The sequence below is a fragment of the Myodes glareolus genome, chromosome 3 (genome assembly GCF_982192425.1).
Source record: "Myodes glareolus chromosome 3, mMyoGla1.1, whole genome shotgun sequence".
Taxonomy (NCBI): Eukaryota; Metazoa; Chordata; class Mammalia; order Rodentia; family Cricetidae; genus Myodes; species Myodes glareolus.
The window spans coordinates 21,036,422-21,063,999 of NC_142028.1; the positions used below are offsets into that span (position 1 = coordinate 21,036,422).

The following is a 27,578-nucleotide window of genomic DNA, read 5'->3' on the forward strand; positions in this document are numbered from 1 at the left end:
CATCACAGGATACCAGCAAAGATGATAAAATGTTTCACTTTTTACTTTCCCTTCATACTGCACACTGAATCAGGAAATCTATCCATTCTCTTTTCACAGATGCAGGGGTGTTTTGTAGCACAGTCATCTTCATGTACTCCTCGAAAACCGAGACATGCACAGCCTCCATTTTCCTGTAATAATTTTAATTTCTTCAAATCTCTATAAAGCAAAACATATAACAGGCAGTTAATAAAATATGAATCTTATATTGGTGTATTTAACAATTTTAAAAACAATGTTTATTGATCAAAATATACAGAATATGAGGCTAATTGTAAGTATTTTACTAAAGGCTCTTTTAGTTTTCTCTAAACTCATTTAAGAAATGTATTAGACCAGTGACATGGCTCAGTGCATGGAAACCATTGCTACCAAACCTGATAACTTGAGTTTAGACCTCAGATACAACATAGTAGAAAGAGAAAAGTGACTCCTTCAACTGCCTTCTAACTACTAATGTGTTGTGAAATGTGCACACACTTGTGCCCATTTCATTCATAAAAGAAGAAATATAATAAAACAAGAATAGTATCTTGATCACAATTCAACTCCTTATATATTCCACTCTGTTAATTTTCCATCTTCAAGTAAATATAATTTTTGCTTTCACCAAAAGATAATTTCAGAATAAAGTTGATTTCCTATGATGCTTTTTGCAATAAAGACATTTTAAAAATAAAAATGAATAAATGTGGAACACAGGACAAGGTCCCATGGTTTTGGTAACACTGTGAGATTTACCAAGACCAGGCTGATGAGAATCTGTGTGAAAGAAGGTAAATAAGGAATGAAATCCATTCTGTATAGGCTGAGATGTCATGAGGATAAAACTTCAATAAAAGTTCATTTTTTGACCCCTGAATTCAAATTAGGTAAAAATAAAGTATTTAGATTTACCACAGTAACAGCAAAAGAAATAAATTATGCTAATTGGTATTAGAGCATAGACTGAACAGGTAAGATAAAATACAAATGAGTACACACTTTTGTCAATCATGAGGTGTGATTATGGGTACAGTCAATTAAGCATGTGTATTGAATGTTGGAAAAGAGGAAAAGACCCAGAAGACAGTGATTACTCAAAATACACATGAATCACCATGAGGTCTAAATTTATGTCCAAGGTGATGCCCACCTCAACCTCTATACAAGAAACACAAGTTAAGTTCACAACTGCTTATTAGTTCCTTTAGAAGCTGACATTGTATCAGGTGTCTAAACTACTGCATTTTTACACTGGAGAAAATGCCTGTGTTGGTGAAAGAAGTCTTTTCACCACCAGGCTTTTAAACTGAATCCTCAACAGTGGCCCTAGTACTAATACCACCTTTAGCAGAGAGTTCTGTAGCGTAGTCAAGGTCTACAAAGATGTTTTAACCTGAATGTAGGTATCCTCCCAGCCAGTGATACCGTACTCCACATGTTTCCACCTGCCCATCTCTGACTCTGTATGATCCTGTAGACTATAAATAAATTAATTAACTCTGTGGCCAATCATGGTGATAAACAGCATCAATCCAAGTGCTTGGGAGAGAGATGTAGGAGGAGCGGGGCTAGCCTGTATAAAATGATACTTAAAATATAAGAACCAAAACTAGTAGTAAAAGCAAAAATCGCCCGTGTTCTTTGAATATATTATAACATCTTGTAAGAGTGTCTGTCTCCTACACCCCTTGGTGACAGCCGGCTTAAGAGTGTCTTTGGAGGAGAGAGGAACTTAATTTCCTGTTTATTTGTAAATTAACTCTTCATTTTGGCATTATCATATTTAAATAAAACTGAGCCAGACCTGCAATGTTCCCAGACACTGAATGAAATATTCCTGAGACAGTTATCAATGTGGATATTATGCTTCAGACCGTTTCTATGGCTGTGGAAGAAGAAACTCAGTAAACACAGGAAAGAAAATGGCATTATGAGCATAAGTCAGCGGAGAAAGTACATTAAATCCATAGAACTTCAGACAGTAGGATTAACAACTAACACACATGAAATAAGAATGGTTGCTATCTCTCCAGAGAAAAAGGACAATGTAGGGTGAGTCACAGCTCCCCATAGTCCCAAAATATCTGGAGTCCTAGACCACTATGTGTCAATTGAATCTCTGTCTAAAAACAACTATATATGTGATATCAAAGTATCAAAGGCAATTAAAACATAATTAGCTCCTCTATTGCTGGTGGGAGTGCAAATTTATACAGTCACTTTGGAAGTCAACCTAGCTGTTTCTCAGAAAATGGATAATCGACCTATGTCAAGAGCCAGTTATGATACTCTTGGGCTTATACCCAAGTGATGCCCCATCTTACCACTAAGTGCATTTTCAAATACATTCATAGTGGCTTTTTTTTTTTATAACAGCTGGCAATTGGAACCAACGTAGACATTGATCACAAGAATAATGGAGAAAAGTAGTGTGGTAAATTCACACAATGGAGTAGTGTGAAACTGTTAAAAACAAGAACATTAGTGAACTTTCCACAAAGTTGATGGAACTTGAAAACATCATTCAGAGAGAGATAACAAAGATTAAGAAAGAAACATGGTATGTACTGACTTATAGGGGGAGTTTAGCCATAAATGATAAAATAATTATGCTTCAATACACATACCTATGAAACTAGGTAACAAGGACGGCTCAAATTCAGGGGGGGTTGCACAACAAATTGCACTGTGAATGAGAGGTAGAATAGTTATAATGGGTGGATTAGGTAGGTGGGCATGGGAACAAGAGCAATCTGGTTTGGGGAAAGGGCAGAAGAGAATACTTGGAAAGACAACTGGAATGAGGGTCATTTGTGATCTGAGTTAGAAACCTAGTGCAATGGAAATTTCCAGGAATCATTGAGGGTGACCTTATCCAGAATTCCTAGCAATGGGGGATATAGAGTCTGAACAGGCTATTTCCTTAACTAGGCAAGACATTTAGTTTAGGAATTGAGATCCCATCCCAATCATGTAACCTTTGATCTACAAATTGCCTTGTCTATAAGAGATAGTGGGGTAAAGGTGTAGCAGAGGAAATGGGAATGGACAATCAATGACTGGTTGAGTGTGAGATTCATGCTATGAGAGGGATCCCACCCCTAAAACTGCCTGAGTCTGGACAGCCCAGAGACCTAGGTTAGACCCAAATATGAGCGGCAAGAAATGTCAGTGAAATGAGTCCTATTGATATACTGCTTTACTCATAGAATGTTGCCTAGCTCAATTGTCACGGGTGCAGCAGTAGATGTAAATGTGAAGAGACACAGAGCCAAACCTTAGGTAAACCTTCGGGTAGCCTGTGGAAGAAGAGAGGTATGATTGTGAGCATCAGAGGCACCAAGGATACCATAAGAAAACCACACAAAATCAACAAAATATGCTCACTGGGACTCACATAGACTGTAACAAAAAGCAGAGAACCTGCATGGGAGTGACCTAGGTCCTCTGCATATGTGTAACAGTTAAGTGGCATGGACTTCTTGTCTGTGTTCTAACAGAGAAAGCATGTGTTTTCTCTGACTCTGTTACCTGCTTTCAGGACCTGTCTACTGTGGGACAATGGTCTGCACCCTGTCACTTGTATTTTAATAAAATAGTGATTGGCCAGTAGCAAGGTAGGAAGTATAGGTGGGGTGGCCAGGCAGAAAGTAGAGTGGTGCAATGAGAACAGGAGAATTCTGAGAACAGGAAAAGAGACATTCTGCAGTCTTCTTCTAGATGTAGAGGAAGCAGGATGAGAAGGCTTCACTGGTAAATGAACCAAGCCATGTGGCTAACATAGACAAGAATAATGGGTCAAATTAAGATGTAAGAATAAGTTAATATGTATCCTGAGCTAATAGGCCAACTAGTTTGCAATTTATTTAGTAGAGATCTGTGTATTTCTTTGGTGCTGCTCAACTGTAGGACCAGGTGGCACAGAAACCTCTGTCAACAAATGGCATCAATGTGTGCAGCTAAATCCATTTAAACCCTGAGAGAATCTGGGAAGTAATCCCAGGAAACAAAAGAACAGAGTTTTGCATGGATTCTTGGTAGTAGCTTTTTCTCAGGTGGGTTCTGTTTGCAGGAGGCATGTGCATCTCAATTAAGAAAGTCTTCCTAACTCAGCTTTAGCTCCAAACTTGCAGCCCTTTTAAGAGGTCTCATCATGAAACACTTAAATGGTGTTGACGAATAGTCAAACATATGCGTTTTGGTGTTGGTTGAGACCTTGAAACTGCATAGAATTGTAATAAGCATGGCTCTGGTCAGTACCTCTTCCATGAGACTAGACTCTCAGAAAGCTAAGGAATGGGGTAGAACCATCAATCCACATCTTTAATACTAACTTTATTGATTAACAAATTAAAGAGTCATGTGGTCAGAATACAAAGAAATATACAGTAGAGAAAGGTTTAGATGAAGAAAACCTCTAAATGTTATCCAGTGGGTTTAAAAATATATGTAGGTTAAGTAGAGAAAGAAAAAGAATAAAATCCTTAAAATAAAAAAAGGAAAGAGAGTAGTTGGATGTGGTGGCACACACCTTTATTCCCAACACTTGGGAGGCAGAGGTAGACAGATCTCTGTGAGTTCAAGGTGTAGTGGCACACACTTAATCCCAGTACATAGGATGCAGAAGTAGGCAAATCTCTGTGAGTTCAAGGAGAGCCTAGTCTATATAGTGAGTTGCAAGATAGCCAAAGGTATAGAAAAGAAACTCTGTCTCACAAAGTCAAAAATTAAAACTATAAATAATAGAAATAGAGTTCGAACTAAAGACACATAAAGATGAAAAATACACAGAGAGTTTGTGTAGGATTTCCTTCTGTTTGTGTGTTGCTTTCACTGATTAACGAATAAAGAAACAACCTTGGCATAGTTGATAGTGCAGAACTTAGGTAGGCAGGGAAGATGGAACTGAATTCTGGGAGGAAGAAAGCAGAGTCATTAGATGCCATGGATTGTCTGCCTGAGACAGATGCCAGTTAGAATTTTCCTGGTAAGCAATTGCCACGTGAAGATACACAGATTAATAGAAATTGTTAAATTGGAGATGTAAGAGTTAGCCAATAAGAAGTTAGAGCTAATGGTCCAAGCAGTGTTTTAATTAATTAGTTTCTGTGTGTTTATTTCAGGTGTAAGCTAGCCAGGGAGCCAAGGTCAACAAGCATCCCTTTCCTTACAAAAATTGGCACAAACGTGATGGACTAAATCTCCTTAAAAACCTGAGAAACTTTAATTTTAAACACACACACACACACACACACACACACACACACACACACAGACAAAAGAAAGAGTTTACTACAGCTTTTGGCTGTTTGCTGGTTTCTTGCCACAGCTCCTTTGAGAGAGATTTTCCTGGCTCGGTCACAGCAGAATAAAAGCTGTGGTTTTAAAATGCTGACTTCCTGGGCTGCTGCTGTCACCGGTTCTGGGGTTCTGACTCTTTAAGGGCAGGAGGTCTGGCTACAGAACATTTGCATTGCGTTGGTGAGCAGCATGCTGCATGCAGTTTGCTTGATGGCAATGAGGACATGCTGTGTGCCTGGAAGTGGGGCAGTGCACTTGGCTCAGAAGCACAAGAGACTCAGAAGCACAAAGGTCTTCCCCATGCTGGACTGTGCAGAGCCAGCAGGGACTACCATATTTATCATAGTAATAGCATAGCTTAAGTTTTAGACTGGGCAGGCAAACAGACTAAACAGGGTACAGTATTACCCCTACTAATGGCACAACTTAAACTCATAAGAAGCGCTTAGCATTTTAAGAAGTGCTCCTGGACAGTAAAGAATTACAGATTCACATTAGGACAGATTGAGACATAAATTATCTATAAATGGGACACAGTGTTGGGTAAATGTACATAGTCTTGGGAGAGAGAAGAAAAAGAATATAGAGAGTCATAAAATAAAGCTAATGGTGAGGTCTGAGAAAAAGGCCAAGAGGACAAGGCCTGTGTGAGCTCCAGCCATTCCTCCCTGGGAGTTGGACATCCTCACTGGGAGCTGGACATGGCAGCAGCTAGTGGGATGCACACGCACCTGAGCACCAGCCCAGCACCCTCATACTTTGGTCGTGTGTGGCCAGTCCTAGCCTCCCATGAAGTTCGTGCCGGTGTCTGGACAAGCAGGCCTCTACCCAGCCCAGTTCTTCCCCCAGGAGTCTGACTGACATCCTCATTTTGTTTGGCTTTCCACAGCCTCCTACACAGCCGTGCCCATAATTCTCAGGGTGCTGTTGTGGAATAAGGGTGGCCAGCTGTTGTTATTAAATGACTGAGCTTTTGCAGCCAGTTGGAAAAAAAATAAAGAAAAAACAGTAAAGTCCTTAAAGAGACAGAGTACAGATAGTCGCAGATTAAAAAGAGTAAAGTAAAATAGGCCATGTAAAAACGGCAAATTCATAGTGTCTGGATTATGTATACTACTGTGTTATCTTTAAATCTTTTGATTGTAAAGGAGCTAAGCACATAAAGAAATTGCATTGTATGGGCTGCTAAGCTAAACCAACATATATGTTCTAAAGGTATCATGATTACCAAATTTGGGTCTATGGACGTGTTGCTTGGGAAAAGAGGTTTTTGTTTGTTTTCAAAGAAGATGGGAACCTGTGGATTGCTTCCAGGAAATTAGGGTTTCATGGACCAAGGCCTCCCGTAAGGTTGCCATAAACATCCTCAAAAAACACCCCACTTAGCCCAACTAATGACTGAGATAAACGTAACACGCAGAATATGCCATGAAAGAGATGTGATTAACAGTACACCCAAACAGCAGGAAGCAGTATGGCCAGAACTACGTGCATATTCCCAAATATTGTTTATAAATGTTCTTTTACATTTAAAGATGATATGAGATAGATATGAATAATTTGAATTGGTATGCATCTTGGTTCATGGAGGCAAATTTAAGGTCTATTTTGTTATATGTATATGCATTTCCGATCTTGATTTGGGTATTGAGATTGTGTAGTTCATTTAAAATATGTAATGTATGAAAAAAATAGAGATTAATAGATTGTCATCTATAATAGATGTTAGTAGTCATGTTAGTTAGGTTTTCTAAATATATAGAGATATATATCAGTTATTTAGATATTCTTCAAATCTTTCAGAGACCTTCAGAATACGGCATTTAAAATATTTAGAAACTTAAGACTTTTCATGACAATGAGACACATCTGTTCCTGGCATCACCAAGCTACTGTATTTGCATACAGAACCATTCTAAGACTGCTGGCTGAGATGATCAAGCCTCACAGAATATTCCATCCAGGACTTGAACATAATTCAAAATTTTCTTTAGGTCCCCATAAGATTATCAATGCCTCTAATCACCTTGAAGTAGCCTGGAAAAGTATACTCATATTCTCCAAAAATGGATTATGAATGTTTGCCTTTCTTTAGAATGTTGGTTACAATTTGTTATGTACAATGGTTAGTAGAAAAACTAAATAAAGAGGATTTGATTTAGAATCCTTTTTTTTAATGGGGTAGAACTGCTATTAGTCAATGGTCTGCAACCTGTCACTTTTTTTGTTATAACACTGACTGGCCCATTAGCTTAGTCTTCTTATTAGCTCTTGTAGCTTTTATTAATCCATTGTTCTTATCTATGCTAGCCACATGGCTCGGTGGAACTGAATGCTTCCCAAAATACTCCAGCCTAGACCACCTAAGCAGCAACATGTGACCTGTCCTGCTGTGAATGGTAATGAGCCATGTGGCTAGCATAGATAAGAACAATGGGTTAATATAAGCTACAAGAGCTAATTAAAAGACTGAGCTAATGGGCCAATCAGTCTTATAATGTATGGAGATCTCTGTGTGATTTTCTTTGGGGTTTGCCAGTTGTGGGGTACTGGGCAGGACAGAAACCCCAACACTCAGGCCCCTACATGTTACAGGCTTTCTTACTCACAAACTCACAGCAGCTGTGATTACCTATGTGAGACTTGAACAAGATCAAACTGGGAGAAATTCCAGCATAGATGGAGAAGGATCCTTTATCTTTTAAAGAGTCACTATTGTTAGGTGACAGCTGCTGGAGATGGTAGAAACATTTCTTATTAAGGTTTTTCCAGGTATCCTTGCTCCAGTGGGTGGCCATTAAACATGTACCAGGGGAAAACTTTGGGTACAGTAAGATGAAGCTTGAGAGGGCAAGTAGGCAATAGATATGATATTTCATTCTGTGTATGTATGAGATTTTTAAGAAATATTATTTATAAAGAAAAAATCAATAAACAGTTTTTTACCAGATCAAAAATGAACAAGCTCAGCGTTTATAGAATCTTGAAATTTAAAGTAGATATGTATGTGTATATATAAATTTCTATATTTACAAATTAACAATTAAAAGCTAACTACAGAAACAAGTCATGAATGTTTAAGATACTCACACTCATTGTATCTTCCATGAAGATCAAACCACTTCACATTATCTTAAGCTTTGGGTTATTTTTTGTGCCCTGTGGAACTTACAACACACAATCCTGATGTGTTCAGTATTACATCACTGGCCATCAACTCCTACACATTTCTATTCCCTGTGTAATACTTGCTCAGATACTGTCTTCTGCTTCTTTTCCTTACCTTTGAGCTTCATAGAAAATGAGAAAATCCATGTGAAATGAGAGAAAAGTCTTTATACACAATCCTTCCAACTTTGGCATCAGTTTTAGAATTTAAGGATTCAGAAACTCACTGATTAGATGGTATATTGTCAATCCACTGCCATTTGTTTTTGCTTATCTCATAAGATAATCCAATCCAGAAAGTGTCTGAAGTAAGCTGGTACTTTAGAAACTTCTGTAAGGAAAATAAATTTTTCTTAAGATAACTTTTTTCTGTTAAATGAGAAAAGAACAGCCATGATAGGTTCCAACTATTCTTATATCACTTCTCTTCTGTCCTGTCCTCCATCCCTTCAGCTCCTCCAAGTTCATTTTTAAAGTGATTTCTCATGAGTAACTCATTTATGTCAGAACCACTTAGTTACATAAGTTATTTAAAATGAAGCTTCAAGTGTCTAGAAATACTACTTTTATGAAAAGATTTACCTCTGTGATTCTCAGAAAAAGGCTCAGTGTATAGCCAAGACGGCCTTAAACCTCCCTGCTTCAGACCCCTAAATATACATTGCATATCCAGCTCCTTAAGTAAGTCTGACATGTTATTAAATTATTCAAATTCATATTTTAGAAGACTATGGAGGCGTGTGAGAAGCATTTATCTTAAGTGACCTCCATCTTCAAACCAAATTCATTAAGAAGAAAAATGCTGTGAAAAGCTGTGCATTATTCTCCATGTTCTAGTGAGGAATCCATGCTATTATTCAGATCTGAAGGGGACAGAATTTGAGGAAGTGTGATATTGTGGAAAAAATTAGTGTGTCTTACATGTGACATATGAGGACATGATGGCTAATAAAACCATTAAATATATTTTAAAATATGATTGTAAATTTATCTATATTTACTATATCAATGGAAAATTATATCATTAATTCACATAAAAATTTATTTTGTGCTGCATTACAGCATGTTTTAAATTGGTGCAGTATTATTCATCAAGTTCTAATTTAAAAAGATTTCAAGCTGACCATTCAATCATTTCCCTAGAAAAAGATCCTCTATGTATTTGAGGATACTTCTTTTTTCATTTTTGATTTTGTTTTTTGTTTTTTCTAGACAGATTTTTACTATAGCTTTGGATTCTGCCTCTGCCTATCGAGAACTGGGATCAAAGGCACGAGCCACCATCACACGACTTTGAAAAGATTTCTTTAGTCAAAATGTAAATATCTAATGTCAGGATTTTTGCCATTTGTTTTCCTTTAATACTCATTTCTAATGATAGATAACATTTCATGAAATATTAGAATATCATGAGGTAAATATTATGGGCAAATTTAGTGAAAATAAGCATGATTTTAACTAAAAATATTTAATTCCATGGCTCTCATACAATCTGCAGGTTGGCCCAGAGCTCAGTTATATTCTCCACTGCAGTTCAATTACTCATCTTAGGTAGTCTCACTTCTAGTTTCCAAAGAGCAAACCCAAGACATTTGCCTTTCCTGGTGTAGCTGGCACTCTATGGAGACACATAACTGTCAGTCACAGAACGTGCTGTAATAAAATCATAAAATAATAACTTCATCAGGGAAAACATGCTTCTCAGAGTGACTCTCTTGCAGACTCATGAGAAACAGGGGAGTTTGCAAAGACAACTGACTCTTTAGTAAAGCTTCCTCATAACAGATCCTGTGTCCTGACAACTAGCCCAGGAGCAGGAGAAGTATCCTGAGAGACTCTTAATGCTGTGTTTACTCTTATTATAGGCAACCATATCTAATCTTGGAAGGTCTCTCTTTCAATAAACCTGCCTGGGGTCAGTATCTCACTCTCCAAGATTTAGAGACACAGTCTAAGAGAATAAATGGGCGTGTTAAGTGTCTACAGTACCAGTTCATCATCATCATCTATCTTCAAAAGGGATAAGCTGCAGTCCTGGCAGGTCAGCTTACAGTCATTCCAGCGTTTATTGTCCTTGATGAAATAATAACATTTTATACCACAGCACAACAAGTGTGCTTTAGTACATTTGCCTACAACAGAGAAAGAATTGTGAAAATTCTTAATTTCAGGTATTCTATTATAAGAACAATGTATTTATTACACATCTATAACTGAGTAAAATCTCACAACTCTCAGAAATTGAGATTCTAGAATGCTTATTGACCCTCCTACACCCATGCTCTATGCAGCACTGTTTATAATAGAAATGTGAATATAATTTAAGTGTCATTTTGGATGAATCAATTGAAAAAATGTATCATGTACACACAAAGGAATACTATCTATCCTTGAAAGGGAAGTAAATCCAGCTGGGAATGCCTGATGCCCATAAGTCCATCTCTACATAGAAGACTAAGGCAGAAAGTTCACCTCCAGTTTGAGGTCAGCCTTGGTTAAATAGTCAATTCCAGGCCAGCATTGGCTATAGAGAATATTCCAAGTCAGCTTTGGTTATACAATGAAACCATTTCTAACACCTAGCACCTCACAACACTTATGAGTCTCCCAAGTGACTCCTGACTGCTGCTCATTTAGTGTCAGGACACAGCAGCTTCTGTGAGAAGATTCATTATGAGTGAAACAGCAGAATCTTTGCAATATCCTCCCTTTCTCAGAAGTCTACAAGAAAGTTTGTCAGAGAAGCGTGGGTGAATTTGAAGTTAGAATGCAAAGTGAAACAAACTGGGGCCAGAACCATGCTTTTTGATTCCACTCAGATGAGGTTTCTAACACAGTTCAGCTCTAAGAAGCAGAGGTTTGTAAGATTCCTGGGGCCAGAGTGATGAGAAATGAGTACTCGGTGCTTGGAGGCTGTTACAGGTAGGATACAATGGAGAGCTGCAGCAATGCACTGTGCCCACCGTGGCCCACCTGCTATTATGCACGTACAGCTGTGCTGTGGTCTATGTTAGATACTTTTACCCTAATTGTAATAAGAGATGTATAAGGAAATTTTGGATAACGATCTTCTGTTCTTCTGCCTTCAGTGGTACACTCACATGCCCCAAAGTGTCATATTTGAATACATTAAAACATGTGTGGTTTCTATAGCTACATTTCAATGCCATTTATTTGTTTGCTCTGGTGGTGAGGATACCCTCTCTCTATTAATAAACCTTTATGTCCAACCCGTTTTTCTGTGCAGAGGTAACATCGGTGTATAGTTCAGGCTGCCTTGAAATTTACTGGACACCAAGACTGTTCTCAAATTTTCAATCATCCTTCCTCTGTGTTCTAATCACACACATTGCAATGCTACCACTTAGAGGAGATAGCTATTATATTCTGTTATTATAATACAAAACATTTTGGATGAATCCAGAATGACTCAATAATTATTTTTGGAGCTTTATTTTTTATTTAGTTTATTTAATTTATTCATTTATATTTTATATTTACTAGTTTTAAAGATATTATTAGTCTTTGAATAGTGAAGATGGTCAACTCCGGCTATCAAACACTGAGATTATATGCAAGAGTATTTGTGAACACTAAATTCTGAAAAATATTCATGATTAATAATTATAATAATTAATAAATTCTGAAAATTTTCATAATTAATGGTACACTGTGTCAATTATAGCTAACCAGTCATGATGCAAGGGAAGATTCCTTATAACGTTAGATATTTTCATCTTTGTGTCACTGATAGACATACACCAGTGTGAACATCATGGTGAAGCTCTAATGTGCACTGCAGGGAGAACACCTTGGTCAGAAAGAGTCCAACTTTCTGCTACCAAAGCAAAAACAGTACAAACAGTTATTTTTATGACAGTGTCCATGTAAATGTTCTTAGTCCATTTCAGCTTAGGAATTTGGAAAGCACTCTCTTACTGGAAACTCCCACATTCTGTTAACAACAAAAGAGAGACCCAGCTTTGCTCACAGATGAAAACAACTTGAATTCTCAGCTGTGCTGGTTTGAGCTTCCCTTCCTGGGAGCCGTAGGAGACAGAACAGTCACTGAGTTCTAGAAAGTGTAATATGTTCCTAGTTCAAACAGGGATTTCTGGGGTTCCAAGACCCTACAGGATATAAGGAAACCCAACCATTAACCCACACATCACCAGGACTATAACCTGATAACTGGACTTCAAATCTTCTGGAGAACAATCAATACAGAAAAATCCAGTTCCTTATTCAAGATCTGCTCCTTACCTGTGTACTTTCCGTAATCTACAACAGCCTTAGTTTTCCCACAGCATCTGTTCAGTCCCTCCTGATTTTTGCAGCCTTCATAATCTGATGACTCATTTGTCAATGTTTTATTAAAGAAATTTCTATTTTGTACAGTGCTTTGATCAAGGTTGTTTTGACATTTCTTTAGCTCATATTTATCTTGAAAAACTAAAATAAAAAAGATATAACTCAAAATGATTATTAATACTAAATATTGAAATTTAATATATAAGAAAAGGCCTCATGTTGATAACATATGCCATTACTTCAAATGCTATTTTGACATTTTTAAAAATATCATCTCAGTTCACTCACTAAAGAGACGGAAGCACAAATTTCTATCAGAAACTTCAGTATAAAGTAAATGATAAAGCAGAATTAAATTATGATGGGAGCATATTACCCTACAATCCCTTCAATTTTTTCTCCACATAAAACTTACAAATAAAGATCTAACTAATGAACTCAGTCAACCTTTAACGTATGCTGAAAATGTGAATTAAGAAACATATAGATATGGCACAATTCTCAAAGCACCAGATGGAAACTATAATATCCTTATGTGCAGTTATATTTTAGCACAGCCTGGGAGTTATTTTCTCCAAATTCTGAAGGAATTCAACAGGGCTGAAGTTTTAACATCTCTGTACGCATCTAGTTTTTTTACATAATCATGTTTTCAATACAGACTGAGGAAAAAAATAAAAGAGCACCATCATTAAAACCTCTTGTGTGAGGTAACCCAGACCCAGAAAAACAAACATGGTCTGTAATATTCACTTATAAGTGAATATTAGCTGTAAAATACAGGAGAACTATGCTATAGTCCACAGATGCAGCAAGAATAGGTAGCATGGAGGGTTCATGTGAGGGATTCCTGGATCTCCCTGGGAAGAGGGGAAAAGAAGAGATTTCATAAGTGGACTGAGGACAGGTAGGGATGGAGGGAGAAAGTTCTTAAAGAGAAGAATGAATGGTGGTGAGATTTCTGGGTCAGGTAGAGACCTGGACAAGGGAATTTTCTATTAATCTACAAGGATAACCCCAGCTAAGACTCCTGGCAATGCAGATATGTAGCCCGAAACGACTGTGTTCTGTGATCAGATAAAACTTCCAGTGAAATGATTGAGATGGCAACTCAACCACATAACCTTTGAGTATAGTCAGTTCTGCCAATGAGACAACCATGGATAAGGGTAGCCTAGAGATTTGGGGCATGGCCAACTTATAACTGATCTACATTAATACCCAATCCATAAGCATAAACCTGCCCCTGACACTACAGGACATACTTACTGGAGCTCCTGGACACCCAGAGACCTATGATAGAACCATTGGAAGTATTATAATGTACTTTATATATGACATCCAAAAGGAATGATGACTACTAATATGAATTTGAATTTAACTATGTTTTCTGTGTCAATTAAAGCAATCTATAGATTCAATGCAATTCCCATCAAAATCCCATCAAACTTCTTCACAGACCTGGAGAGAACAATAATCAAGTTTATATGGAAAAACAAAAAACCCAGGATAGCCAAAACAATCTTATACAATAAAGGAACTTCTGGAGGCATTACCATCCCTGATTTCAAACTCTATTACAGAGCAACAATACTGAAAACAGCTTGGTATTGGCATAACAGAGAAGTCGACCTATGGAATCGAATAGAAGACCCAGGTATTAACCCACAAACGTATGAACACCTGATTTTTGACAAGGGAGCTAAAGCTATACAATGGAAGAAGGATAGCATCTTTAACAAATGGTGCTGGCATAACTGGATGTCAACCTGTAGAAGAATGAAAATAGATCCATATCTATCACCATGCACAAAACTCAGGTCCAAATGGATTAAAGACATCAACATTAATCCGTCCACTTTGAACCTGATAGAAGAGAAAGTAGGAAGTAGTCTACAAGACATAGGCACAGGAGACCACTTTCTAAGCAGAACCCCAGGAGCGCAGACAATAAGAGAAACAATAAATAAATGGGACCTACTGAAACTGAGAAGCTTCTGTAAAGCAAAGGACACTGTCAGTAAGACAAAAAGGCTACCTTCTGACTGGGAGAAGATCTTCACAAACCCCTCAACAGACAAAGGTCTGATCTCCAAAATATACAAAGAACTCAAGAAACTAGACACTAAAACTCTAATTAACCCAATTAAAAAATGGGGTACTGAACTGAACAGAGAATTCACAACAGATGAACTTCGAATGGCTAAAAAGCACTTAAGGTCATGCTCAACCTCCTTAGCGATCAGGGAAATGCAAATCAAAACAACTTTGAGGTATCATCTTACACCTGTCAGAATAGCCAAACTCAAAAACACCAATGATAGCCTATGCTGGAGAGGATGTGGAATGAGGGGAACACTCATCCATTGTTGGTGGGAATGCAAACTTGTGCAGCCACTGTGGAAATCAGTGTGGCGGTTTCTCAGGAAACTGGGAGTCAACCTCCCTCAGGACCCAGCAATTCCACTCTTGGGAATATACCCAAGAGATGCCCTAACATATTACAAAAGCATTTGTTCAACTATGTTCATAGCAGCACTATTTGTAATAGCCAGAACCTGGAAACAACCTAGGTGCCCCTCAATAGAAGAATGGTTAAAAAAGGTGTGGAACATATACACATTAGAGTTTTACTCAGCGGTAAAAAACAATGACATCTTGACTTTTGCATGCAAATGGATGGAAATAGAAAACGCTTTACTGAGTGAGGTAAGCCAGACCCAAAAAGAGGAATATGGTATGTATTCACTCATAAGTGGATTCTAACCGTAATTAAAGGTCTTTGAGCCTATTATTCGTGATCCTAGAGAAGCTAAATAAGAAGGTGAACCTGACGAAAATCATGTAGCTATCCTCCTGGAGATTGGAAATAGACAAGAGTCCCAGGTAACCTCGCGTGCATGGGGGGGGGGGGGCTGTTGGAAGGGGAGAAGGTTAGAGAGAAGGGAGTAGGGGAGGAATGGGGAAAGATCGGGGGACTGGGTTGTGGGAGAGGGAAAATGGATAGATATGGGATCTGGGAAGTATATACCTCAACTAAGGGAGTCATTTTAGGGTTTACAAGAGACTTGAGCATAAAGGGGATCCCAGGTCCAAGGAGAGATCCCCAGATTGTTCTCTGGACAGAGGAGAGGGTGCCTGAACCGGCCTTGGCCCACAACCATACTGATGAACATTTTGCATATCACCATAGAACCCTCATCTGGTGATGGAAGGAGAGGGAGGCGGAGACCCACGTCGAAACACGTGACCTAGCTCCCTAGGTCCAAAGGAGAGGCAGAAGGAAGGAGAACGTGAACAAAGAAGGCAAGAGCAGAGGAAACCTTCATCCGACGTTGGATGGCGATATAGACGGAGACCCATATTGGAGCACCGGACGGAGCCCTCCGCGGTCCAAATGAAAAGCAGAAGGATGAAGAAAATGAAAAAAGAAATCAGGACTGCGATGGGCGCCATCACCCACTGATACAAGGGGACTGATCTAATGAGAGTTCACCAAGGCCAGTTGGACTGGAACTGAACGAGCACGTGATCCAACCAGATTCTCTGAATGTGGCCGGATTCTCTGAATGTGGCTGGCCCGGAGTCTTTCTGAAAAGCCATTGACAATGACACTGGGACTTGTTTCCTCTGCATATACTGGATTTTTGGGATCCAGTCTGTTTGGATACTCACCTTCCTGGTCCTGGAGGGAGGGGGGAGGAACTTGAACTTCCCACAGGGCAGGAAACCCTGACTACTCTTAGGGATGGAGAAGGAGGAGGAGAGGGAGTGGGGGAAGTGGGAGGGTGTTGGGAGGAGGGGCGGAAATGGAAACTTTTATAATTTAATAAACTTTTAAAAAAAAAAGAAAGTATATAATTACACGATATGGAAGTACATTTTATTCTGTAATTGTTCGAACATGTGAATAAATTTCTGTTTAAGTTACGAATCGTATTCTAAATGATAAAGGCTTCAAGCTGATTCTGCAATCATTTTTCTACAAAATACCCTCAATGTATTTAAATAGATTTCTTTCATAATAAATGTAAGCAGACAAAGTCAGGACCTTGACCGTTATATTTCTTTTAAATAATCATTTCCAAAGATAACATTTTTTGAAAGATTTGAATATTATGAAACTAATAATATGGACAAATTCAGCTACAATTACCATGGGGCTAACTGGTAAAAACCACTTATTTTGTGGCTCTCATATAATTTCCATTTTTCAAATGGGCACAGAAGTCAGTTAGTTTCTCTATTGTCATCCAACTGCTCATTTCAGGCACTTTGACTTCTGGATTTCAAGGAGTAAGCCCTATGCTCCAGGCAAGTGTAGTTGAACTCTATGGAAATAAATAAATGTCAGTTGCTGGATATTCTATACTAAAGGGTTAAAGTTATTCAGGGAAAACTTGCTTCTCTGAGGGAGCCTCTTGCAGATTTGTGAGAAAGAGAGGAGACTGCAAAATCACAATTGTCTCTTAAGTATCAAGTCTTTTTGTAAATGACCCTGTTCCCTGACCTAGCCAGGAAGAGGAATTAATTTCCTTGGAGACTCTTACTGGACTGTTTTGCTCACATTATAGGCAAACCATATAGAACCCTTGAAGGTCTTACTTTTTAAAAAATACCTGCACTCAGTATCTCACTATCCAAGGGTCACTGATGCCGCAGGGCGATCGGTAATGAAAGGTCCCCAGACTATCTTACAAAAGATACAGCTTTAATAAAACAGAAGGAAAAACTTACAGAGTCCCACCCATCTGGAATGCTGGATCTAGGCCAGGTGGAGAGGGAGAGAGAGGGCGGGAGCTTTCACCCGCCAGGTTTATAGATAAATTTTGTCTTAGGGCGACACGTCCCATGAACAGAATGTGATTGGCTGCACTCCCCTATCAGGTCACAAGGTAGTCTAGGATAATAAGTGACAAGTAAGAGTCTACAGTACTAGTTCATCCTCATCATCTGTCTTCAAAAGTGACAACTGCAGTCCTGGCAGGTCTGTTTACATCCACTCCCGTGTTTATTGTCCATGATGAAATAACATTTTATGCCACAGGGGAACCAGTGTCCTTCAACATCTTTGTCTACAACAGAGAAGTTGAATAGTTAAACTTCTTATTCTCTGGTATTCTGTTATTAGAACAATGTATTTATTAAAAGTATGTAACTAAGCAAAAGTCACAGTTCTCAGAAATTGGGATTCTAGGAGGCCAAGAGACCCCATACATACTCATGCTATATATAACAATATTTATAATAGCAATATTGGAAAAACTTAAGCATCCATTATAGATGAATCAATAGAGAAATCATAGCACATACACACAAAGGAATACTATATATCTTTTAAAGAGAGGAGTAAAATGGCCAGGCATGGTAGTTTTTGCCTATAATTTTGGAAATCCATAGACTGAGGCAGGAGGATCACCACCAATTTGAGGCCATCCTTGACTAATAAGTGAATTCTAGGCCAACACTGGCAATGCCATGAGTTAGAGAGGAGCCTGGGCTATGCCATTTCTCACATCTAATGCCCCCAATGAGAAATCCTGACCTAAATGATCAAATATTTAGTAATAGTCTCCCAAGAAACTCCTGTCTGTTGCTTAGATAGTGTCAGGACACAGCATCTACCATGAGCATATTAACTTACTAAAGAGACAACAGTGTCCTTGCATTATCCTCCCTTTCTTAGAAGTCTACAAGAAATTCTGTCAGAGAAGCCTGGCCGGATTTGAGGATGCAAAGTGAAACACTCCTGGCCCACGACCATACTTTATGATTCCACTCAGATGAGCTTCAGTGCCCAGGTTCAAAAAGCAGAAGTTTTTAGGATCCCAGGGGCTTGGGGAGTGGGAAATGAACATTTGCTGCTCTGAGGCCATTACATGTAGGACACAGTGCTAGATCTGCATTAACGAACAGAGCCCACAGTAGTTCACAAGTGACTGTGCACTCAGAGTTGTGCTGAGGTCTATTTTAAATGCTCTTAACTAAAAACAAGTAAGAGACACAGGAGGAAACTTTTGAAGTTGATGGTATTTTCTGGTGATTGTGGAGATGCCTTCAAGGGTACACCCATATCCCCAAGCATGTCAAGTTAAATACATTAAAATGCCTGAAGATTGAATAGCAATAACAATTCAACATGATTGTTTTGTGAAGTGTTGGAGTTGGCCTTGCTCTATCAACAAACTTTGTCTCTGACCTTTGTTCTCTGGAGTTTCATCACTGTGTAGCTCAGGCTTTCTTGGAATTTGCTGGTCTGCCCAGACTGTCTTCAAATATACAATACTCCTGCCTTGACCTTCTAATCAAAAGCATTAAAAATTGATTCTATAATTGGAGGTGATAGTTATTTTATTCTAAAATCATAACATAAAACATAATTCATTAGTTTGAAATGGTTCAAAGAGTTTTGGTGCTTTTATTCTTTCACATATTTTAATGCACCAGGTTAAAGGTATTATTTGTCCTTGTGTGATGAGGATGTGCATTCCTACTGTGAATAGAGACCATATGCAAAAGCTGATCAAATGTTAAGAATAATTGATAAGCAGTCAATGAAAGAAAACCAGTCATAATGGAAGGTAAAGAAGGTCTTTCACAACACATGATATTTTAATCCTTTTCCTATTACTAATGGGATCACTAGCAGTAGTACATGAATGTGGGCACCATTGTAAAGTTCCCACATGCCTGCAGTAAGAACCGTTTGGTCACAAACTTGCAACATATTTGATACTAACTAATGAGGAAACACACACACACTTCTATTTATTATTGTAGCAATTCAAATACCTTATTCTATTTCATACTAAATACTTGGAAAATACCTTATTCTATTTCATACTAAATATCTGGAAAATGCACTCTTTTGAAGAACTGAAAACTTCCATGTTCTTCAAGGACAATGTTGGAGACTTGGATTTACTCTTAAACCAAAGCATTAATTTTTAGGAGTGCTAATTTGTGAATCTATCTCCTGAATGCAGTAGAAGAAAGAAAAGTCACTGGGTTCTAGAAACTGTAAGATTGTCCTAATACAAACAGGAATTTCCTGAATTTCAGGCCCCTGCATGAAATAATGAAGCCCAACCATTAAGCCACAGATCAGCCTCACATATGTTAACTGGGCTTCAAAGCTTCTGGAGAAGAAACAATACAGAATAATGCAGTTCCTTATTCAAGATCCCCTCATTACCTGTGTGCCCTATGCAAGCTAAAAACAAACAAATAATCAAAAAACAACCTTATCTTCTCTCTAGGTTTATTTCTCAGCATTTTTTTTTCTTGAAGTATCTGTCCTTTTCCATGGTGTGATACATGAGATTGAGGTTGCTTTTAGAGTTTTTTGCAGTTCATGTTTTTCTTCACTATACTGAAAAACTAAACTTAGTAGTAGGTATAATACAAAAAATGCTTGTAATGAATAAATATTGAAATTTAAGGTTAGGGAAAATCTTCAAGTTGACAGGAAATACATATCATTACTTCAAATGCTATTTTCACACTTAAAAAGCAATGCTTCATTTAACTCACTATAAGAATAGAAACACGAACTTGTCACAACTGGCAGATTCAGTGTAAAGTAGATGAAATAGCTAAAAATATTATGATGTAAGCACCTTATGCTTGGATTACTTCAATTTTTTGTAACAAAAGACTTACAAATAAATATTTAAGTAAAATAGTGAGAGAACAATACAGCTTGAAAATTTGAACTAAGAGACATGAAGTAACACCACAGTTACCATTAGAGCAGATGGAGTACCCACAGGAGAAGAGACAATAATATGCAGATTTCCAGCTTTGTTGGAGCTTGTCCCTTCAGTGGTTTACTCTAAGCATGTGAGGACATCAAACAAAAGGTAAAGCTGAAGTCCTAGAACTTCTAACTTCTGTGTACAGAATCCATCTATTCATTTAACCATGTCCTTGATATAAGTGTGTGAGAGAAATTCACAAAAAAATGTAATTTATTTTGTACTGCTACTTTTTACGAGCTGTCTATGTAAGATTCATAATCACCAGTGCTCAGAAAGCAGAATATCAGCAACACACGTATTATCAGGGTATATTATTATGAGTAAAACAGAATAGCTCCAAGGCAACTCCAGAGTTACTGTAATGCCCAAGGTTTCTGGAGTCCAAGGGAAAACAAAATAACTTACAAACTCTGGGCCACCTGGAATGCCATCTGATGACAGACAAAATAATGGACAAAGTATGATTTCTGTGGCATAATTAGAGTCTATTGGCATTACCTAGGAAAATGATGTATGTGAATTACTCACTGTATGTCAGCCACACCATGATTGCCGTCATCAGAAGTAAGCAAAGGATCCCCAGAGCCACTGCAATGTGATGTAAGGAGATTGTAAGAGATATAACTCTAAAGACATCAAAACTGGTAACAGAATCATCACCAGGACCATCCCATGGTTCACAACTTGCCATAACCTAGAGCTTCATATGACAAAGGGATGATAAACTCTAACATTTTAAGCACAATTCCAGAATACAAACTAACTCCTACACCTACTGTTCAGGGAAGAGCTCAGAAGAGAGGACTAAAGATTGTAAAATACAGAGACTGAAGACAGGAAAGCTACATTCAGTAATCTCAAAAATAGCACAACCTAAGCAAGATTAACCCAACCACAACATCAGAGAACATGCCAATAAGGACAGGGGAAATCTCCGCAAGGCCCTAGGCAGTTGATAACAGGTGATAGAGAAAATAATCTCTTCTAGGAATGAGCCCATAATTGAATATCTAATACCAAGTGGTCAGCTCTAAAATACATGCATGCGAACAGCAATAAATGGAATGTCAGATTGTAGCCCAGGCTGGCACAGAGATCTGCATGCCTGTGCCTCCTGAGGTCTGGGACTAAAGGTGTGCACCACCACTGCCCAGCTATACTTTTCATTTATTTAAGATTTTATAATCTTTCAAAAATTTGGTGTTTCCTCAGAATGTAGTTCATTTCTAAAGGCCTCATATTTTAAATCATAATTTGATAAAATTAGCTAAAAGCTGATGGTTTCTCCAATTTATAAAAATGTATTCGAGGCAGGCTAGGTGGTTCACCACTGTAATCCCATAATTTAAAGGCTGATTTGGTATCATTAAAGATTCTGGGCCACCCTTTGTCACATAGCACAGGAAAGATTGGACCTGGCTACTTGAGACCCTGACACTAAAAACAAAACAAAAACAAACAACAACAACAAAAAAAACCCGACCAAACAAACAAGAATAACACAAGGCAAATAAATTATTGATTTTTTTCAGTCTTAAATTTTACTTTTTAAATAAACGCTTCTAAGTCTTCACTTCTTCCTGCAGTTTTCTCCTTGTACCAGTTGACAATCAGCAATAAGGCTGGGACAGTTCAGTGCCTGGTGTGTATAGTGCCCAGGAGGAGAGCACTCACCTTTGCGGCCAAACTCTCTGGGACCTTGAGTTTCAAACTGACTTGCTGGACTCTGTGACTCTGAAGAAGACTCAAAAACTGTTGAGTTTGAATATATCACTTGCTGATTCCTCATCTTGGACAGAAGCAAGAAGGCTTAAATTAAAATATAGTCTTGTGATGACGTCTAGGCAAAGAAAAAATTAAAATGTCCAAGTTTAAAACATTCCAGAATTTTATGCTGGGGTAGGTTGGAAGATTATTAATTCCTTTAAAGATCTGAACACTGTAAAGAGTGTGGAAGGTGTCTGACTTCCAAAACATATGATAATTAATAAAAAATTATTAAATCATAAGTACTTATGATTTATCTTGCCTCTTCCATTAAACAGCATTTGAAGGTACAATGAAACAAACAGGTAATATTAAAAATTTTTGGTGATCTCAATTCATTTCAATATCTAACACATTTTCATTGATGAAATTTTCTAAACTCATTTACAATTTCATTAATTTTCTAAAAATGAAATCTTTCCTAATATAAAATTCTACGAAGCGTAGAAGAATGTATATAAACCACTTGAACTAATCACCAAGTCATTAATTCTACTGATCACTCTATATCACACACAACAAAAATCATAGCACAATAAAAAAATTCTTCTCTTGAAGCTAAATTCCAGTGTTCACAGTCAGATCTAATATAGTCCTAATATGACCGTCTTTCCTATCTCTGTTACTGTCATGCCATCCATTTGTAACTGAATGGTATTTCTATAGAATAAGTATGATCCTGTGTAGAGATGACTGAAGGAATCAAAATAGTTGTTACCTATACTCCATCCAGGTGGTGATGCAGGTGGAGGAAACTGAGGATGAAGAACAAGTTGTTCTTTCCAGTCCTGATTCCTCTCAGAAGCTCCAAAGGAAACACAGAAGAGAGTTCATTCGGTAAGATACTCCAGACTGTAATGTTCTGCCCCTCCTCTCGACCAAAGTGAAAAGAGGAAATTGTATGTTGAGAGCTGATACTGAAAGATCAGAATCATGAACTATGCATTCCTGCTGCATATGAAATGACCCACATTTCACATGCAGCAGAATCACATTTGTAACCAGTATTTCATGACTGAAAGGATAAAGGAAGATACATTTTGAGAAAACACTGCCAACATTTTCAGCTAAAATATAATGTGATTAAAAGAAGCCATTGTTCTAGAGGAAGTGACTGAAATAACTCTGTATGAATATAAGGGTATATAAAATAAATGGGATGACTAAGTTCTTCAGTTCCAAATTTCAATACTTTTTTAGGAATTTTGTTTTAGATTAATATTTATATATACTTTAGAGAAAATAATACTTTTTGGTTTTTAATTGTGTCTATTGGGAGTTAATGTATATTAGGAATGCCATAAGACAGTTACATTCCCATTGTGATTTTCTTGGTGTTTACCGATCTACCCTTTAATCCACACAGAATGTTTACAATGAAAGTTGGTGTCTTTCCATATTGGTTCAATTGCTGTCATTTCTATAAGGCTGGGTTATTAAACCCAAGCTCTTGCACATCCTCAACAAGAGATGAACTAAGAGCTACATGTTCATCTTTTGAGGGCTTGCTTATTTGTTTTTTTGTTTGCTTGGTTGCTGGTTTCGTTTTTTGGTTCTGTTTCAGACAGAATCATGATGTATACTAATAATGGCCTGAAACTCACTATGCAACACAGGCTGGATTCAAATCCAATATTCTCCTGCATCATCCACCTCGGTTCTGTGTTACAGATATACATTACTGGAACAATTGACACAACAAGTGTGTGTGTGTGTTTCTGTGTGTGTGTGTCTGCGTCTGTCTGTGTGTTTTTGATGTGTATGATGACTGCAATATGACTTATATAAAGCAAAACTTAAATGCAAATAGGCATGTTACTACACTGCTGCAATCCCCGGAAGCACAGGCAGGAAATAATCAGAAGTGCAAGACAGCTTGGTCTACTACATATTGAGTGTCAGAACACCTAGAGCTATTAAGTGAGACCTTATCTGTAAGCACCCCTCCTCTCTGACAGCAGGTGTCACAAAGCAAGCCCATGTATCCCGTTCATTGTTCTACATATGCCAGTCTGCAACTATCACCCTTCACTTTGTGTCATGGTTTGGCAAATGTTAGTCCTCACCCCAAATGATGACAACTGACAATGAGATTTCCAACCTTAAAAAATCTGCACCTAAACAAACCTCTTTTCATTGTAACTTACTCAGCCTATTACTCTGCTACAGCAACTGTATTAAACCAGCATACACAATGAGCTAGGTTCTTTTTCCTATCATATCAAACTGGTAGTGGTAGTTAGCATTGTGGACTTGACAAGATCAAGCATAGACAAGACTTGGGCACACCTGCCAGAGATTATCTATGCTAGATTTAGCTCTGAACAAGACTGTGAAGGGTTATATTTGCTAGGTCAGTTGAGGTGGGAAGATCCATTGCAGCTGGTGCCATTTTTGTATACTGGATCCCAGACTATATTAATGAAGGGAGCAAGCTGAGTACAATCGCTCATTAATTGCCCTCTGTTTCTTGCTATGATGAAATGTGACCAGCTGCCTCATTCTCCAGGTACAGTGACTTCTTTACCACGAAGGACGATAAACTTGAACTGTAGGTGAAAATAAACCCTTCATCCCCTATGCTTGCTTGTCTATGATTTCTTATAGCAGAAAAAGAACCTAAGATGCTGTGATGGAAGGATGTTTTGCTTTGTTTTAGAATAGAGACCTTAAGTAAAACTGAGGATCTGAGAAATTCACAGCAGTGAGAAAAACACCACCTATGACCTCAGGTCTGAGGATTCTCATCAAAATGTTCACAGAAAGGATAAAGCTGTTGAGACATTTTTCTGATTTCCATCCTTGATGGGAGGCTGTGGACCTCAGGAGGAACACTGAGCACATGCTCAGGTGTGAATGTTGTTTGTCTCCTCGCTCTCTGGGACTGTGATACATGCACAGCATCCTTTCCATCCTGTCTGTGACAGCAGAAAGGACAACAGATATGGTGTCAACAGTGTGTTTGAAAAACAAGTACAAAAGTGTGAACAGAAACTACATACATAGTGGAGACAGAATCATACCAATAACTGGAACGGCAAATAAAGCAATAGCTGTAAATTTTCTCTTCTGTTCGTTATGAAGCTCTGAGTTTCTTTAAAAAAAGTCTTCAAATGAAGATGATTACGTTAAAGACCGAGTCTCTGCACAACTAATTGATTGACACTCACACTACAGTTCTTTTTTTTCCATTCAATTATTTACACTTCCTTCCCTTCTCCCTATCCACTCCCACTCCCCCACATCCTCTCCTCCCTCTCCTGCCCTGCTTGAGAGAGGGCCAGGAACCTTGCCCTGTAGGAAGTCCAAGGCCCTCCCCCTACATCCAGGCCTAAGGAGCTGTGCATCCATATAGGCTAGGGTCTCAAAAAGCCAGAAGATACTGAAAAACAAGTCGCAGTGCGTTTATCAATGGCTTCTCAGTCAGTCCCCATTGTCAGCCACAATCAGAGAGTCTGGTTTGATCATATGTTCATTCCGAACTGGTCCAGCTGGATTTGGTGAGCTCCCGTTAGAACAGGCTCATTGTCTCAGTTCATGGACAAACCCTTCGCGGTCCTGACTTACTTGCTCATCTTCTCCCTCCTGCCTTTCAGCTGGACCTTGGGAGCTTAGTCCTTTGCTCTGATGAGCGTCTCTGTCTCTATCTCCATCCACTGCTGGACTAAGAATCTATGGTGATTTTTGAGATAATCATCAGTGTGATAGTGGGGCAAGGACAGTTCAGGCACCCTCTCCTCTGCTGTCCAAGGACCTAGCTGGGGACATCCCCGTGGATGGGATCCCCTCTAGAGCCAAGTATCTTGCCAACCCTAAAATGGATCCCTTACTGTAGGTATCTTCCCTGCTCTTATATCTGCCCTTCCTCCATCTCCACCCTACCACGCCCCCAAACTCTTGCCAGTCCTTCTTTTCTCCCTTCCCTCTCCCCCTCTTCTGGGCTTGTAAACTACGGGCTTGATGACCTTGGTTTATGTCTAGAGTCCACAAATGAGTGAGTACATACCGTATTCATCTTTTGGGGTCTGGGTTACCTCACTCAGGATAGTGTTTTCTATTTTCATCCATTTGCATGCAAAGTTCAAGATATCATTGTTTTTTTTTTTTAACCTCTGAGTAGTACTCTAATGTGTATATATTCCACACTTTTTTTTATCCATTCTTCAGTTGAGAGTCATCTTGGTTGTTTCTAGGTTCTTGCTATTACAAATAATGCTGCTATGAACATAGTTGAACAAATGCTTTTGTAGTGTGATTGGGCATCTCTTGGGTATATTCACACGAGTGGTATTGCTAAAACCTGAGGTAGGTTGATTCCATTCTTTGAGCAAAGTGTAGCACAAAAAGGAAGTATGAAACTTAATCACAATCAGCTAATAAAACAGAAAGTTGAGAGATATAAAAAATGTTTTTCATTTTCTTTAATTTTGTCTTCTAACTTCACTTTTGTACAAAAACACATACAGATAAACATAAATACATATCCACTATATATCTATGTTTCTGGTTCAGTGCTGCAAGAATCACTTTTATTTGGGAAGCCACACCATGTGCCCACTCACTTGTGGTGAGACTGCAGCTAGGAAGCTGTGCACATCAGTGCAGTCACACCTCCCAATGTTTGGTCACACCCTCAGCCCTCAGCAGGCTTTATCATTTCATCTCTGCAAACTGCCCAAGTTGAGGATGTTATATGGAATAGCAAACAGTCCACCGAGAAGTTTAGTTTGAACCACTTTGCTGGGGAAACTGTCTTTCTTCGTCAGTTTTCCACATGATGATACTTCTCTTCAGAAGTCAAACATTGACAACACTAAACTTCACACTTCTTAAAGCAAGAAAAACAAAAAGAAAATACATCTCTATTCTGAGATTTCCTGTGATTTCCATAATGACCTGATGTGTGCTAGCATGTATAATCAAAGCTATTCTTATACTCTGTGTTGTCGTACCTACCCAAACAGTGCTTCAGTGTAGTGCTAGTGTGTCTTACTGGTCCAGAAGCACCAAGAGCAAGGAAATGAGAAAGATGTTTTGGGAATTCAATAAGAGTAATAAATGGGCCCCTAAATTATTTCAAATGGATATCTAGGCTCTTTTATATTGGGGAATGAAATCCATAACTAAGCTTTTTGCCTCCTCAGTCCCAGTCCACTCACTATATCATAGGTCAGAGAAGAGACTCTCCAACTCTGTTACATCCTCTGTGGATCTACACTCAGCTCATCCTTCTCAAAGCATTTT

The 27,578-nt window shown here is 38.3% G+C and overlaps 1 protein-coding gene across 3 annotated transcripts; it reads right to left on the bottom strand.

Annotated features, from left to right (window-relative positions):
* Window positions 1–28: 28 nt before the first annotated feature.
* On the bottom strand, window positions 29–23,227 carry LOC148122566 (killer cell lectin-like receptor 2). 3 transcript variants are annotated; one of them, XM_087904070.1, is made up of 7 exons: window positions 23,053–23,227; window positions 22,242–22,356; window positions 21,096–21,155; window positions 12,760–12,948; window positions 10,486–10,628; window positions 8,724–8,827; window positions 29–201 (listed from the first exon to the last, which is right to left on the bottom strand). In XM_087904070.1, the coding sequence occupies exons 2-7, from the start codon at window positions 22,354–22,356 to the stop codon at window positions 42–44; spliced, it is 771 nt and encodes a 256-aa protein (XP_087760196.1). In that variant the 5' UTR covers window positions 23,053–23,227; the 3' UTR covers window positions 29–41. The 3 variants fall into 3 exon arrangements, with proteins under 3 accessions (XP_087760196.1, XP_087760195.1, XP_087760198.1); XM_087904069.1 differs by having other exon boundaries at window positions 22,242–22,407; window positions 23,053–23,226; XM_087904072.1 differs by lacking the exon at window positions 21,096–21,155 and having other exon boundaries at window positions 22,242–22,407; window positions 23,053–23,226.
* Between the last annotated feature and the right edge of the window lie 4,351 nt (window positions 23,228–27,578).